The following is a 13,977-nucleotide window of genomic DNA, read 5'->3' as shown; positions in this document are numbered from 1 at the left end:
GAGGCACGGATTATTGTTAACTGATCACCATAAACGTATTTTGCTTATTGGTATCAAAAGAGGGAAAAATGGAGGGTACGCGTTTCAAAAAACAAAATTTTTGGTTTTTGGGACACCCTAATGTCCATGCATATCCAGTTACTAAATTTCATGCATATCGCAGTTACTAAATTTCTTTACATTTGTTCGAAATTTGATATGAATTAGTTTTAAACTATCTGAAAACCTTCATCAAGTTCGATTCACAATTAAATATCGCTCTCAATTTTCACTTATAGGGTAGGTGTAAGGTGTTATATAGTCGGCAACGCCCGACCTTTGCCTTCCCCTACTTGTTATAGTACAAAACTTTCAACAAAGTTTTTAAATAAGCTAAAATGCCTCTATTTTCAATTACCATTACTAAAGTAGTTATATGCATGATGAATTTTAATTCTATACCACTGTGGGCCATCCTTAAGTGGATTAAAATTAATGTGGTCACAGATTGCATCTGCTGATTACAATTTTCCAATAGCTTAGTTTTATCACAAAAAAATATGCACTCAGGTACATATCATGACAGGTAGAGGAATGAGTATGTTTGGCATTCATAAAGGGTGATTTTTTAAAATCTATAGAAAAGTTTTTCAAAAACAAAAATTCAGAAAAATTCATGAAAACTTTATTTGAATCGATAGTACGGTCCAAATAACTTAATGTTTCAAATGGTCCATTCGCTTAGCCCAATTTTGGCATACTCTTTCCAACATTTCAGCCGGTATCTCACGAATAAATGCTTCAATGGAGTCTTCTAATGCGTCAATTGAAGCGGGCTTGTCTGTATAGACATGCGCTTCAACATAGCCCCACAAAAAATAGTCTAAAGGCGTTAAATCGCATGATTTAGGCGACCAATTGACCGGTTCCGAACGTAAAATAAAATGTTCACCGAACTCGCCTCCCTCTCAATAAGTCCATTGTTACGCGTGCTGTGTTGCATGTGACACCGTCTTGTTGAAACCACTTGTCATGCAAGTCAAGCTATTGCAAAAAAATTTTGGATATCGTAACGTAACGTAACGTAATGATTCGCATTATCTTGGAAGAAGTACGGTCCAATGATGCCACCAGCCCATAAACCGCACCAACTGTGACTTTTTCAGGATTCATTAGTAGCTCTTACAATGCTTCTGACTAATCTTAACTCCAAAATCGACAATTCTGCTTATTCACGTACCAATTAAGCCAAAAGGGAGCTTCGTCGTTAAATGGAAGAAGCGAGCGAGGAACTTTCTTAACAGAACACACATTTGGATAATAAAAGGCAATAATTTGCAAGCGTTGTTCGTTTAAAAGACGATTCATGGTTAAATTATAGAACAAACTGAAGATGCTTGATATTTGAACCATCGTTTCCAAAAAAATAATAGCTAAAAAATCACCCTATACAACAGTGAATAGGCATTTATTGCTGCTTGATAGTTTAGGCTTGTCCATTAAGAGCAGGTACTTCTGACAGGCAGGCGATAAGAAACCCACATTTATTTTGTTTCGCTCATGTAGATAAAGGATGAGGCAATTATTCATAGGTCAAACCAAAAATTTCAAGCATTAGTATCAAAAAAATTCCCAAAATCAACGGATCGCTTGATTTTACCACTCTAGGCTAAAGTCCTTTTTGGTTAAAAAATTATGGAATCTAGAAGAAATTAATTAATGTTAAAATGTAAATAAAAATTATCTGCTACTTGAATGAGTGTGAAATAAATATTTGCTCTGAAAAAAAAAAAATAATAATAAGTCGAACAATTTTTACTCGACTCCGACTGGGAGAAGATTGTTCGACTGCGACTCCGGAGTCGACTCCTCGCACTTATTTTTTTGTAATTTTTTAACAAAATTTATATAAAAAAATATCTTCGCTTTGTTTCTCTTTCGAGGCGAGTTCAATGATCGGAGATATTCCTGCAAAGAAAAAGGAAAGCCGAAGATCACCACACACCAGAACCACTATAGGACACGTTTTATCTTTGTTTAGAAGAATTTTCAATCATGTAAGGTGTGATGGCATTCAAGGGCTGTACGCTGGTATGTTGTACTTATATCGTACTAGCTGGACCGGGCCCGCTCCGTTGCGCCTTCTTTTACTTTATACGGAACAAATTAAATATTTATTCTCGACAATTAAAGGGCTTTTAGTGAAATACCATGCTGCGAAAATAGTATATCTCTTGACAAACAGTTTAACAATACAAGTGCCTTTATCTGAATCCCATATGATCTTTATTGGTCTACGAATTTAAGTTTGGATGTAAGTTGTACTTCATTCTTAAAATACTTCATTTCAGCCATATATTCTCATGATGTCTGATTTAGGGGTGCTTTCGGGGGACAGGTGGTCCCCCAGACACTTGGCGCTGAAAAAATATCAGCATCGTGCTCTTCTCTCAAATATGATTTATTTAAACCCCATATTGCCATTTGAGGGGGAGTTTACAGGATGAGGCGTCCCCCAAACACATGGTCCCAAAATTGGTTATCAAATTCGTTTTGTAATGTCAAACACCTTTCATTTGAGCCACATATTGGCATGGTCGAAAAATGTTTACCCTTTGGGGGGTGTTTTGGGGAAGGGGTGATGCCCTAAATACAGGGTCCTACATTTGGATATCAAATTCGTATTGTACTCCCAAATACCTTTATTTGAGCCTCATATTGCGATGGTCAGTAAAAATAGCTGTTTGTGGGGTATTTTGGGAAAGGGGTAGACCCCCAGAAAATTGGTCCCCAAAATGGGTATCAATTCTTGATTTACCCCCCAATATCTTTCATTTAAGCTCCACATTGACATGGTCGGTAAATATGCCCGATTTAGGAGTGTTTTGGGGGGTGGGGTGGTCCACCAATCACTAAGCCCTGAAAATATATCAGCAACGTACTCTATTCTCATATATTTGAACCCCATATTGCTATTGGTCTCAAAATTAGATATCAAATTCGTTTCTAATCTCAAATACCATTCACTTAAACCCCTTATTGAAAAAGCCAACAAATATGTCCGGTTTGGAGTATGGGCCCTAAAAACTATGAGTATCGCGCTCCACAGTCTGGAAGACCCAAATTGTGTTGGTGAGCAAATACTACTTGGGGGTTGCTATGGTAGTGGGACGTCCCCTAGACAGTTGGTCCCGAATGTTGATGTCAGATTCATGGTCTCCTCCCAAATACCCTTTATTTGAGCTCCATTTTTCCTTAGTCGGCAAACATGACCTGTTTGGGGGGAGTTTTGGGGGATGGGGCGGCCACTCAGTGACTTGGCTTTGAAAATATATATCAGATTCGTGTTCTACTCTAAAATAACTCTTATTTGAGCCTCATATTGCAATGGTCAGCAAATACTTCCTATTTAGGTGGTGTTGTGGGGGTGGATTGGCCCCATAGACACTTTCCCGAATATTGATATCAAATTCTTGCTTTACTCCCAAAGACCTTTCATTTGAGCCCCATATTGCTATGGCAGTAAATTTGTCCCTTTTTGGGGGATATTCTCGGGGATGGACGGCCCCTCAAACACTTGTCCCACTTCTGGATATCAGATTCGTATTCCACATTCAAATATCTTTATTCAAGCCCCATATTGCTATGGTCAGTAAATAAGTTTGTGGGGTGTTTTGGGGAAGGGGTGTACCCCCAGAAACTTTGTCCAAAATTTGGATATCAGATTCGTATTTTATTTGCAAATACCTTTTAATTGAGTCCCATATTGCCATGGTCGGTAAATATGTCCGATTTAGGAGTGTTTTGGGGCTTGGGGTGGTCCCCCTAACACTTGGTCCGACAATTGGATATCATATACGTTTTCTTATTCTAAATACCTTTCATTTGAGTCCCATATTGTCCTGATTGGTCTAAATATATGTTTGGTAGGTTTTAGGGTGGGGCGCCCACCCTAGGTACCCCATCCGAAATTTGGATACCAAATTTTTATTTTTGAGTCCCATATTGCCATGGTCGGTAAATATGTCCGATTTAGGGGTGTTTTGGGGCTTGGGGTGGTCCCCCTAACACTTGGTCCGACAATTGGATATCAGATACGTTTTCTTATCCTAACTACCTTTCATTTGAGTCCCATATTGCCGTGATTGGTCTAAATATATTTTTGGTAGGTTTTAGGGTGGGGCACCCCCCTGGGTACCCCATCCGAAATTTGGATACCAAATTTTTATTTATAGGGATACTATATGTGAGCACATAAAATTTCGCTTAACTCGCACCATCTATCTCTGAGATCTGGCGTTTCTGAAAATTAGGGTAAGGGGGAGGGTCCGCTCCCCCTTCAGATATCAAAAAATGTTACCACGGGATCATTATGAACCATCAGTGAAAATTTCAATAAAATCGGTTCAGCCGTTTCTGAGTCTATAAGGAACACACACACATACAAACAAACCTACAAACAAACACAAATTGATTTTTTTACCCTCCACCATAAGATGGGGGGTATACTAATTTCGTCATTCTGATTGTAACTACTCGAAATATTCGTCTGAGACCCCATAAAGTATATATATTCTTGATTATCGCAACATTTTATGTCGATCTAGCCATGTCCGTCCGTCTGTCCGTCCGTCCGTCCGTCTGTCTGTCGAAAGCACGCTCACTTCCGAAGGAGTAAAGCTAGCCTCTTGAAATTTTGCACAAATACTTCTTATTAGTGTAGGTCGGTTGGTATTGTAAATGGGCCATATCGGTCCATGTTTTGATATAGCTGCCATATAAACCGATCTTGGGTCTTGAATTCTTGAGCCTCTAGAGTGCGCAATTCTTATCCGATTGGGATGAAATTTTGCACGACGTGTTTTGTTATGACATCCAACAACTGTGCTAAGTATGGTTCAAATCGGTCCATAACCTTATATAGCTGTCATATAAACCGATCTTGGGTCTTGACTTCTTGAGCCTCTAGAGAGCGCAATTCTTATCCGATTGGGATGAAATTTTGCACGACGTGTTTTGTTATGACATCCAACAACTGCGCCAAGTATGGTTCAAATCGGTCCATAACCTGATATAGCTGCCATATAAACCGATCTTGGGTCTTGACTTTTTTAACCTCTAGAGTGCGCAATTCTTATCCGATTGGAATGAAATTTTGCACGACGTGTTTTGTTATTATATCCAACAACTGTGCCAAGTATGGTTCAAATCGGTTCATAACCTGATATAGCTGCCATATACACCGATCTGGGGTTTTGACTTCTTGAGCCTCTAGAGTGCGCAATTCTTATCCGATTGGAATGAAATTTTGCACGACGTGTTTTGTTACGATATCCAACAACTGTGCCAAGTATGGTTAAAATCGGTCCATAACCTTATATAGCTGTCATATAAACCGATCTTGGTTCTTGACTTCTTGAGCCTCTAGAGAGCGCAATTCTTATCCAATTTGAATGAATTTTGGCACGTAGTATTTTGTTATGATATCCAACAACTGTGCCCAATATGGTTCAAATCGGTTCATAACCTGATATAGCTGCCATATAAACCGATCTGGGATCTTGACTTCTTGAGCCTCTAGATGTCGCAATTATTATCCGATTTGCTTGAAATTTTGTACGACGGATTCTCTCATGACCATTAACATACGTGTTTATTATGGCCTGAATCGGTATATAGCCCGATACAGCTCCCATATAAATCGATCTCTCTATTTTACTTCTTGAGCCCACAAAGGGCGCAATTCTTATTCGAATTGGCTGACATTTTACGCATGTCTCCAACATATAATTTAATTGTGGTCCAAACCAGACCATATCTTGATATCGCTCTAATAGCAGAGCAAATCTTTTCTTATATCCTTTTTTTGCCTAAGAAGAGATGCCGGGAAAAGAACTCGACAAATGCGATCCATGGTGGAGGGTATATAAGATTCGGCCCGGCCGAACTTAGCACGCTTTTACTTGTTATATATAAGATGGGGTCTCAGATCAATATTTAAGGTGTTACAAGCGAAATGGTTAGATTAGTTCACCCCCCATCGTATGTTAGTGGATAAAAAAACACCTATTTTGTGCCTGTTCCCAGAAGCCACTGTGCCATTCAAAGCATTAGAATCTTCAGCAGCAGCAGTATCAAAAGAAACAGCATAAAACGAAGAGACGACTGTAATCTAATCGTTAGCATGCACGTGCCAGCCATTCATATGTATATACATCGGTGTGTGTATGACTGGCAATGCGTTGACATGTTCGTTGATATTAACGTTGATCTGTGTATGATTTAGCTATTCATCTAATGTTGTTTTTGCAACAATCATACAAATTTACGTATTTAAGGAGCCCAAACAAAAAATCTAGCGGTCCACCTTAATGACATACAGACATATGAAGACTTTTAACATATTTTTCCATACCTAGAATATTTTGGTCAGTTGATAACCCTAAGCAAAGTAAATCAATCGATGTTGTTCTCATAACTTTAATGATTCTATTTTAGTCGAAGATTTTTCGAATGTCACTATCTTAATGATAGTGACATTTAAAAATAATTTAAACTTTGCTCCAATCATTCCTCAGACATCTTGAAATAACAACAACAACGCCATAGTAAAGGGTGATTTTTTTTAAGTTAGGATTTTCATGCATTAGTATTTGACAGATCACGTGGGATTTCAGACATGGTGTCAAAGAGAAAGATGCTCAGTATGCTTTGACATTTCATCATGAATAGACTTACTAACGAGCAACGCTTGCAAATCATTGAATTTTATTACCAAAATCAGTGTTCGGTTCGAAATGTGTTCATTCACCGTAACGTTGCGTCCAACAGCAATACGGTCCAATGATTCCACCAGCGTACAAACCACACCAAACAGTGCATTTTTCGGGATGCATGGGCAGTTCTTGAACGGCTTCTGGTTGCTCTTCACTCCAAATGCGGCAATTTTGCTTATTTACGTAGCCATTCAACCAGAAATGAGCCTCATCGCTGAACAAAATTTGTCAAAATTTGAACACATTTCGAACCGAACACTGATTTTGGTAATAAAATTCAATGATTTGCAAGCGTTGCTCGTTAGTAAGTCTATTCATGATGAAATGTCAAAGCATACTGAGCATCTTTCTCTTTGACACCATGTCTGAAATCCCACGTGATCTGTCAAATACTAATGCATGAAAATCCTAACCTCAAAAAAATCACCCTTTATTTTGAAATATTTTACCAGACCAGACAGGCTACTTGGCAAGCAATTCATACATTCAGTGTTTAACGAAACGCATTCTAGATAAGACGTGCGCCAGTGCAACAACTACAGCAGCTACAGCTACTCTTCACAAACAATGCTGACAATTCTATTGATACTGGGTGTGTCTGCCCTGTATGTACTCATCAAACGTCATTACTCCAAATGGCAGCGTTTGGGATTGGCCACCGATGAACCTGTGATACCTTATGGATCTCTGACCAAAGTATTTCGCAAAGAACGACACTTTGGCCTGATCATGGCAGACCTCTATGAGAAATTTGCAGCCGATAAGGTAGTGGGCATTTATATGTTCTTCAAACCCTCGCTATTGGTGAGAGATGCTGAACTGGTGCGCCAAATTTTGACCTCGGATTTCGGAAGTTTCCATGATCGCGGCATATATGTGGATGAAAAGAATGATCCTTTCTCAGCGAATCTCTTCAATTTGGAAGGGCAATCATGGCGTACATTAAGAACTAAATTGGCACCTTCATTTTCTTCGGGGAAACTAAAGGCAATGTTTGAGACTGTGGACGAAGTGGGTGATAAGATGATCAAATATTTGGCCAATACTCTGGAGGATGGTCAAAGCCACAATTTGAATATTAAAACAGTGATGACAACGTAAGTTGTTCCAAATGAAATGCAACTAAATAACTGATTTTATTTCGCCTATAGCTATGCCGTAGACATCATAGGATCGGTTATCTTTGGTTTGGATGTGGACAGCTTCTCAAATCCTGGCAATGAATTTCGCGAATTGAGTGATCGTTTGGTGGGCCAAGAAAATGCTCCCACCATACAGCGTTTGCGTAATTTGATGAATTTTGTGTGTCCACCGTAAGTAGTTTAAACACAAAACACCTATGATTGAATCCCTTAAAAGCCAACTTTTACAGTGCAGCTAAATTGTTATCCCTTCTGGGGGTACATGATCCCGTCACCCAACGCCTTAGAGATATAATCCAACATACCATTGAGTTTCGGGAAAAAAATGGTGTTATCCGCAAAGATTTGCTACAGCTTTTCATAGAGCTAAGAAATACAGGCCAAATTTCAGAAAATGACAAATGGCAAGCCACGAAAGCCAAATCTGAACATACAAAAGCTTACATGTCCATTGATATGATAGCCGCAAATTCATTCCTATTCTATGTAGCGGGTTCAGAGACCACAGCTGCTACCATATCATTTACACTCTATGAAATGGCCATGTATCCAGAAATATTGGCCAAAGCCCAAAAAGAGGTTGATGAGATACTGCAGAAGCATGATCTTAAGCCAGATGGGCAATTAACTTATGAGGCCATACAGGATATGAAATATTTGGATTTGTGTGTTAAAGGTTTGTAATTTTTTTCTTTGGATTAATTAGTAAGAGATTTTATAGCTTTGTTTTCCACATTCCAGAAACTACCCGCAAATATCCCGCTTTGCCTTTCCTCAATCGCAAATGCACTCAAGAGTACCAAGTGCCTGATTCGAACCTGACCATATCAAAGGGTACCGGAATTATTATATCCTTGTTGGCCATGCACAGAGATCCTCAATATTTTCCCAAACCCATGGACTATAAGCCGGAGCGTTATGCCGATGACTCTAAAGACTATGATCCTGTGGCTTATATGCCATTTGGTGAAGGACCTAGACATTGTATAGGTAAGATTCTATGGATGAAGAATGTTTGCCTTTTATACCCAATACCATTGAATGGGGGGTGTAGTAATCTAGTCATCTCGTTTGTAACAACTCGAAATATTGATCGGCGGCCCGTTTAGTGTATATATTCTTGATCGTCTCGACATTCTGAGTCAATCAGAGCAAGTCCGTCCATCCTTCCGTTGGGCGAACTCACCATAGTGTAGAGCTGGCAAAATATCGATATTTTATTTTTTTGTCGGAATGCAAATTTTGTCCATGAACATTCCACTAAGGAACAGAGGCAAACTTCTCTCATATCAATGAGTGCAATCCTATTCAAGTTATAGCTCAATGATAAGGGGCCTCCTTTTTATAGCCGATTCCGAACGGCGAGCCGCAGTGCGACACCTCTTTGGAGAGAAGTTTTACATGGCATGGTACCTCACAAAATGTCGCCAGCAGTAGGTGGGGAAAACCACCGCTGAAAATTTTTTCTAATGGTCTCGCCAGGATACGAACCCAGGCGTTCAGCGTCATCTGAACTGAATGTATCCGCCACTGAATGTATCCTATAATATACATTGCTCCTATAGAGGGCGCAATTTTCATCCGATTAGTTTGAGGTTTTGTACAATGATTTCTCTAATGATTTCCAACTGACATTATCAAATTTGGTTTTATTCGGTCTGTGCATCGATCTCCTAAATTTTACTTCTCATCCTCGTTTGAAATGGAGGTGATGCGAAATTAACGACAGTATCGATTCTATCGATATTTATAATTAGAAATATCGAAAATAGAGAATGTTGCCATTATCGATTGTTTGCCAGCTCTACTATAGCGGTCGAACGAGTAAAGTTAGCCACTTGAACTTTTGGGTTGATGGGCATTGCAAATGGGCCATATCGGTTCCGATTTACATATAGCTTCCATATAAATCGATCTGCCAATTTGACTTGTGAAGCCCCAACAAGCCGCAATGGAGGTCCCCGTAGCGCAAAGTTTAGCGTGTCAGCCTATGACGCTGAACGCCTGGATTCGAATCTTGACATAGCACCGATATATACCGATCTCTCGATTAGACTTCTACAGCTCCTAGAAGTTTCATGTTGCGACCGGTCTGGCAAACATTTGGTACGCAGAGTAAATTTATCTTGTGCAAAATTTTAACAGAATTCATGGTAGTGGGTTTCCAAGAACTTAGCACGTTTTTAAACCCGGCACCGTAGACACAAAAATATAAAAAACGAGTTCAATCACAAAATTAATTAATCCAATTAATTTTTTAATTAAAACTACTTCAATCACGAAAATGGTTACATCAATCAACATTTATGAAAAAGTAATTAAAATAATTTTCAATTAAAGGAATTGCATATTCAATTAAAATAATGATTGAAATTTTTGAAATTTTCAATCAAATTGATCCAAAGATTGATTTTTTTTTTAATACCAATTAATTTTTATATTTGGCACACAAATGTTTACCTCCTGGAACATGAACTTGAGGTGCATTGTTTGGGCAAAGTATTGATATTGGAATTTTCTTAAGCAACATATTTGAAAGTTGTTTAAGATTTAATTAAAACATGTAAAAAAGCATTACAATCGGCCGGGCCGAACTTTGGATACCCAAATCGTTTTTGAACCCATAGCTATGTAAGGATTAAACACAACTCTTTGTACCAAATTTATCGATTAAAAAGGCACCTTTTGTGGGCCTAATAACTTTAATCGGGAGATCGGTATGCATGGCAGCTATATTCAAATTAGCCCGATCTTGACCATACTCGATACGAATGTCGAAGGGCCTAAGAGAACTCATTGTGCTTAATTTCATCGAAATCGTTTAATAATTTCACCTTTAATGGGCCTAACACCTTAAATCGGGAGATCGGTTAATATGGCAGCTACATCCAAATCTGTACTGATCTGTACCGTATTGAACTGGGATGTCGAGTAGCTTCACACAACTCGCTATACCAAATTAAATTAAATACGCCTGAGAGATCGGTCTATATGGCAGCTATATTGAAATATATACTGATCTTAAGCATACAGGGGTCGAATGTTGAGGGGCCTAACGCAACTCATTGTGCCTTATTTTAGCAAAATCGGTTATTACTTTAACCTTTTATGGGTCTAAAACCTTAAATCCAGAGATCTGTATATATGGCAGCTATATCCAAATCTGGACCTGTCTGGACCATATTGAACAGGGATGTTGAGAAGCCTAGCACAACTCGCTATACCAAATTTCTGCGAAATCTTTTATGGGCCCAAGAACCTAATTCGAGAGATCGGTCTATATGGCCGCTATATCCAAATCTGAACCGATCTGGGTCAAATTAAACTAGAATATCGAAGAGCCTAACATATATGACAGCTACATCTAAATCTGAACCGATCTGGCCCGTAATGAAAAAGGATATGGAGATGCCTAACACAAGTTACTGTCCCAAATTTCTGCGAAATCGGATACTGTCAGAATCTTCCGCGAAATTGGCAATAAATGCGCCTTTTATAGGGCTAAGACCTAAAATCGAGAGATCCGTCTATATGGTTGCTATATCCAAATCTACACCGATTTGGGCCAAATTCAAGATGGATGTCAAGGGGCTTAGCACAACTCGGTGTGTCACATTTCTGCGAAATCGGATAATATATGCGTCTTTCATGGATCCTGGACTTAAATCGAGAGATCGGTCTATATGGTAGCTATATCAAAATTTAGACCGATCTGGGACGATCAGATCTGTGTAGGAGTCTAACATAACCTACTGTTCCAATTTTTTTTTCACATAACCAACACGCAGAGGATGTCCCCTATATATGCATTGCATTGCGTTGGCAATTAGGAAAGTTAAGGGTTGGAGGGGGAAAAGAAGGAGTAGTGTTTATTATTAGTAGTCTTAAATTTCTGAACGTCAATGTCGGTGGGAAAGACATTAGCCGGAAGTCGATTCCGTCATCGATCGAGTCATTTTCGGGTGAAAAATGAATTTTCTCGGTAATGCATGGTTCGGTCGACTGGCCAATCAATTATAAACGGGTGTGAGTTCCAGGCAAGTTTTGTATTTCTGGTGAACATCCTAACGTCAGGGCTAAGAAGAGGAATATCTCTACGATAGAGCAATACAACGCTACCCACATTCCGACGATGTACAAGGAAAGCAATAGAGTTGGATACCCTACTGTTCCCAATCAACACCATCGCTCTCCGTTGAACCCGGTCAAGTAGCTCCATGGATGATTTTGTAGCTCCCGCCCATATTTGAGAGTTATACTCCATCCTCGGGAAGATCAGAAGAGGTGAAATATTTCTTGCACCGCACTTGAATGCTTCTTTCGACACTTTAAATACATGTTTGAAAAAGGATGTCGATAGGCGTAACACAACTTAGTGTCGGTAATTTCAACGAAATCGGATACTAATTATTGCTTTAATAGGTCTAAGAGGTTAAATCGGCAGATCGGTCTATATGGGGGCTATGTCAAAATATAGTCCGATGTATTTTTTCTTCATTCCGTTTGTAACACATCGCAATATTTATCTGAGATCCAGCAGAGTATATATATAGATTCTGGATCGTCTTGACATTCTAAGTCGATTTAGCCATGTCTGTTCATCCGCCCATCTGTCCGTCCGTTCGACGAAAGCACGCTAACTTTCGAAGAAATAAAGCTTGTCGCTTGATATTTAGCACAAATATTTCCTATTAGTATAGGGCAGTTGGGATTGTAAGTGGGCCATATCGTGCATGTTTAGATGTACACTTCTTTAGCCTCTAGACGGTCTAAATTGGTTTATAACCTGATGGAATCTTGACTTCTTGAGTCTCTAGACAGCGCAATTATTATCTGATTTTTCTTTAACTTTCAACAACCATGCTAAGTACGATCCTAAACGGTTCATAACCTTATATAGCTCCCATATAAACTGATCTCCCGAATATACTACTTGAGCCTTTATGGGGCGCAATTCTTATCCGATTGAGCTCAAAATTTTATACAACAACTCCTTTTATGATTTTCAATATACCTGCTAATAATGGTCTGAATCGGTCCATAACCGAATATAGCTCCTTTATAAACCTAACTCCCGATTTTATTTCTTGAGCCCCTATAGGGCATAAAGAATTAAGAATCGGCCCGGCTGAACTTAATAGTGGGTCATTATACTCTCCTATTGTAAAATGTCTCATTGATTCTTTGGTTATTTCAATGTCCTTTCAGCTCAACGCATGGGTATTCTCAACAGCAAAGCGGCCCTTGTGAAAATGTTAGCAAATTTCAACATTGAAACAATGCCACGCAAAGAAGTTGAGTTTATGTTTCACACAGCCCCCGTTTTGGTGCCCAAAGATGGTCTACACATAACACTTTCGAAGAGACGATAAACCTTAACGTCGATGTTTACCTACAGAAATTTATATAATTGTGCATACATTCACTCATCACTCATCATAGGTGTGAAATGATAACATTATGCTTGTCATCATTGTAGATTTACTAATAAAAATGACTTATATCAATCAAAACAACCACAGAATTATTTTTGTTGTTGTTGCAAACTTAAGAGAGGTTACGTCATAGTGACGTTGTCAAATTTTGCAATCAGAATTTGCAATTCAATTGTCTTACTTGCATTGTTCTATAAGGGAAGAGAGATTAAATATAATAAAAGAAAAACAATTGAGCAGCTATAATCGATGCACAGTGGTACAAATGGCAATATAAGTGCACAACTATTGTATTAATTAGTACAAATTGTTCTAGACATTAGTAGAATAAGACATAGTGATATCTTCATATGACGACTTCAATACAGGTTGAGATACAGGTTGTTAAAGTAAACTTATAATCTCTCTAACATTTTGCCCTCTAGAGCCAAGTTATTCAAATTCGACCATCGGTTTACATCTCAGCTGCCTGCATAAGGCAAAGTACCGATTTTTGGAAGTGAAGTATTCCCAGACACTTGTCCCTACACTGAAACAAATTTTGTTCTTATTTTAAAGGTTTGAGCCTCTTACCTCAAAAGTACTAACCAAAAATAAAAATGGACCGATCGGCACAGTATGGGATTCAAATGAAATGTATTCAAG

General features: G+C 38.7%; 2 protein-coding genes across 2 annotated transcripts in view; one reads left to right on the top strand and one right to left on the bottom strand.

Moving 5' to 3' along the window:
• The window catches only part of LOC106089478 (uncharacterized), a 239,719-nt gene that overhangs the window by 56,208 nt on the left and 169,534 nt on the right, over positions 1-13,977 (bottom strand). The gene's annotated exons all lie outside the window — the stretch shown is intronic.
• LOC131996401 (cytochrome P450 6d1-like) lies at positions 7,211-13,413 on the top strand. The gene is made up of 5 exons (XM_059366071.1): positions 7,211-7,852; positions 7,907-8,068; positions 8,128-8,573; positions 8,639-8,887; positions 13,106-13,413. Exons 1-5 carry the CDS (start codon positions 7,323-7,325, stop codon positions 13,267-13,269), a joined length of 1,551 nt encoding a protein of 516 aa, XP_059222054.1. The 5' UTR covers positions 7,211-7,322; the 3' UTR covers positions 13,270-13,413.

The sequence above is a fragment of the Stomoxys calcitrans genome, chromosome 3 (genome assembly GCF_963082655.1).
Source record: "Stomoxys calcitrans chromosome 3, idStoCalc2.1, whole genome shotgun sequence".
Taxonomy (NCBI): Eukaryota; Metazoa; Arthropoda; class Insecta; order Diptera; family Muscidae; genus Stomoxys; species Stomoxys calcitrans.
The sequence above is the reverse complement of the archived record's forward strand: the minus strand, read 5'-3'. Positions and strand labels throughout refer to the sequence as shown.

What these genes read in the sequence shown, in the direction of transcription:
- LOC131996401 (XM_059366071.1), top strand. Translation starts at nt 7,323, where the DNA reads ATGCTGACAATTCTATTGATACTGGGTGTGTCTGCCCTGTATGTACTC. An exon ending in ATTAAAACAGTGATGACAAC is followed by an intron (nt 7,853 to 7,906) that starts GTAAGTTGTTCC and finishes TTTCGCCTATAG; the next exon opens with CTATGCCGTAGACATCATAG. An exon ending in ATGAATTTTGTGTGTCCACC is followed by an intron (nt 8,069 to 8,127) that starts GTAAGTAGTTTA and finishes CAACTTTTACAG; the next exon opens with TGCAGCTAAATTGTTATCCC.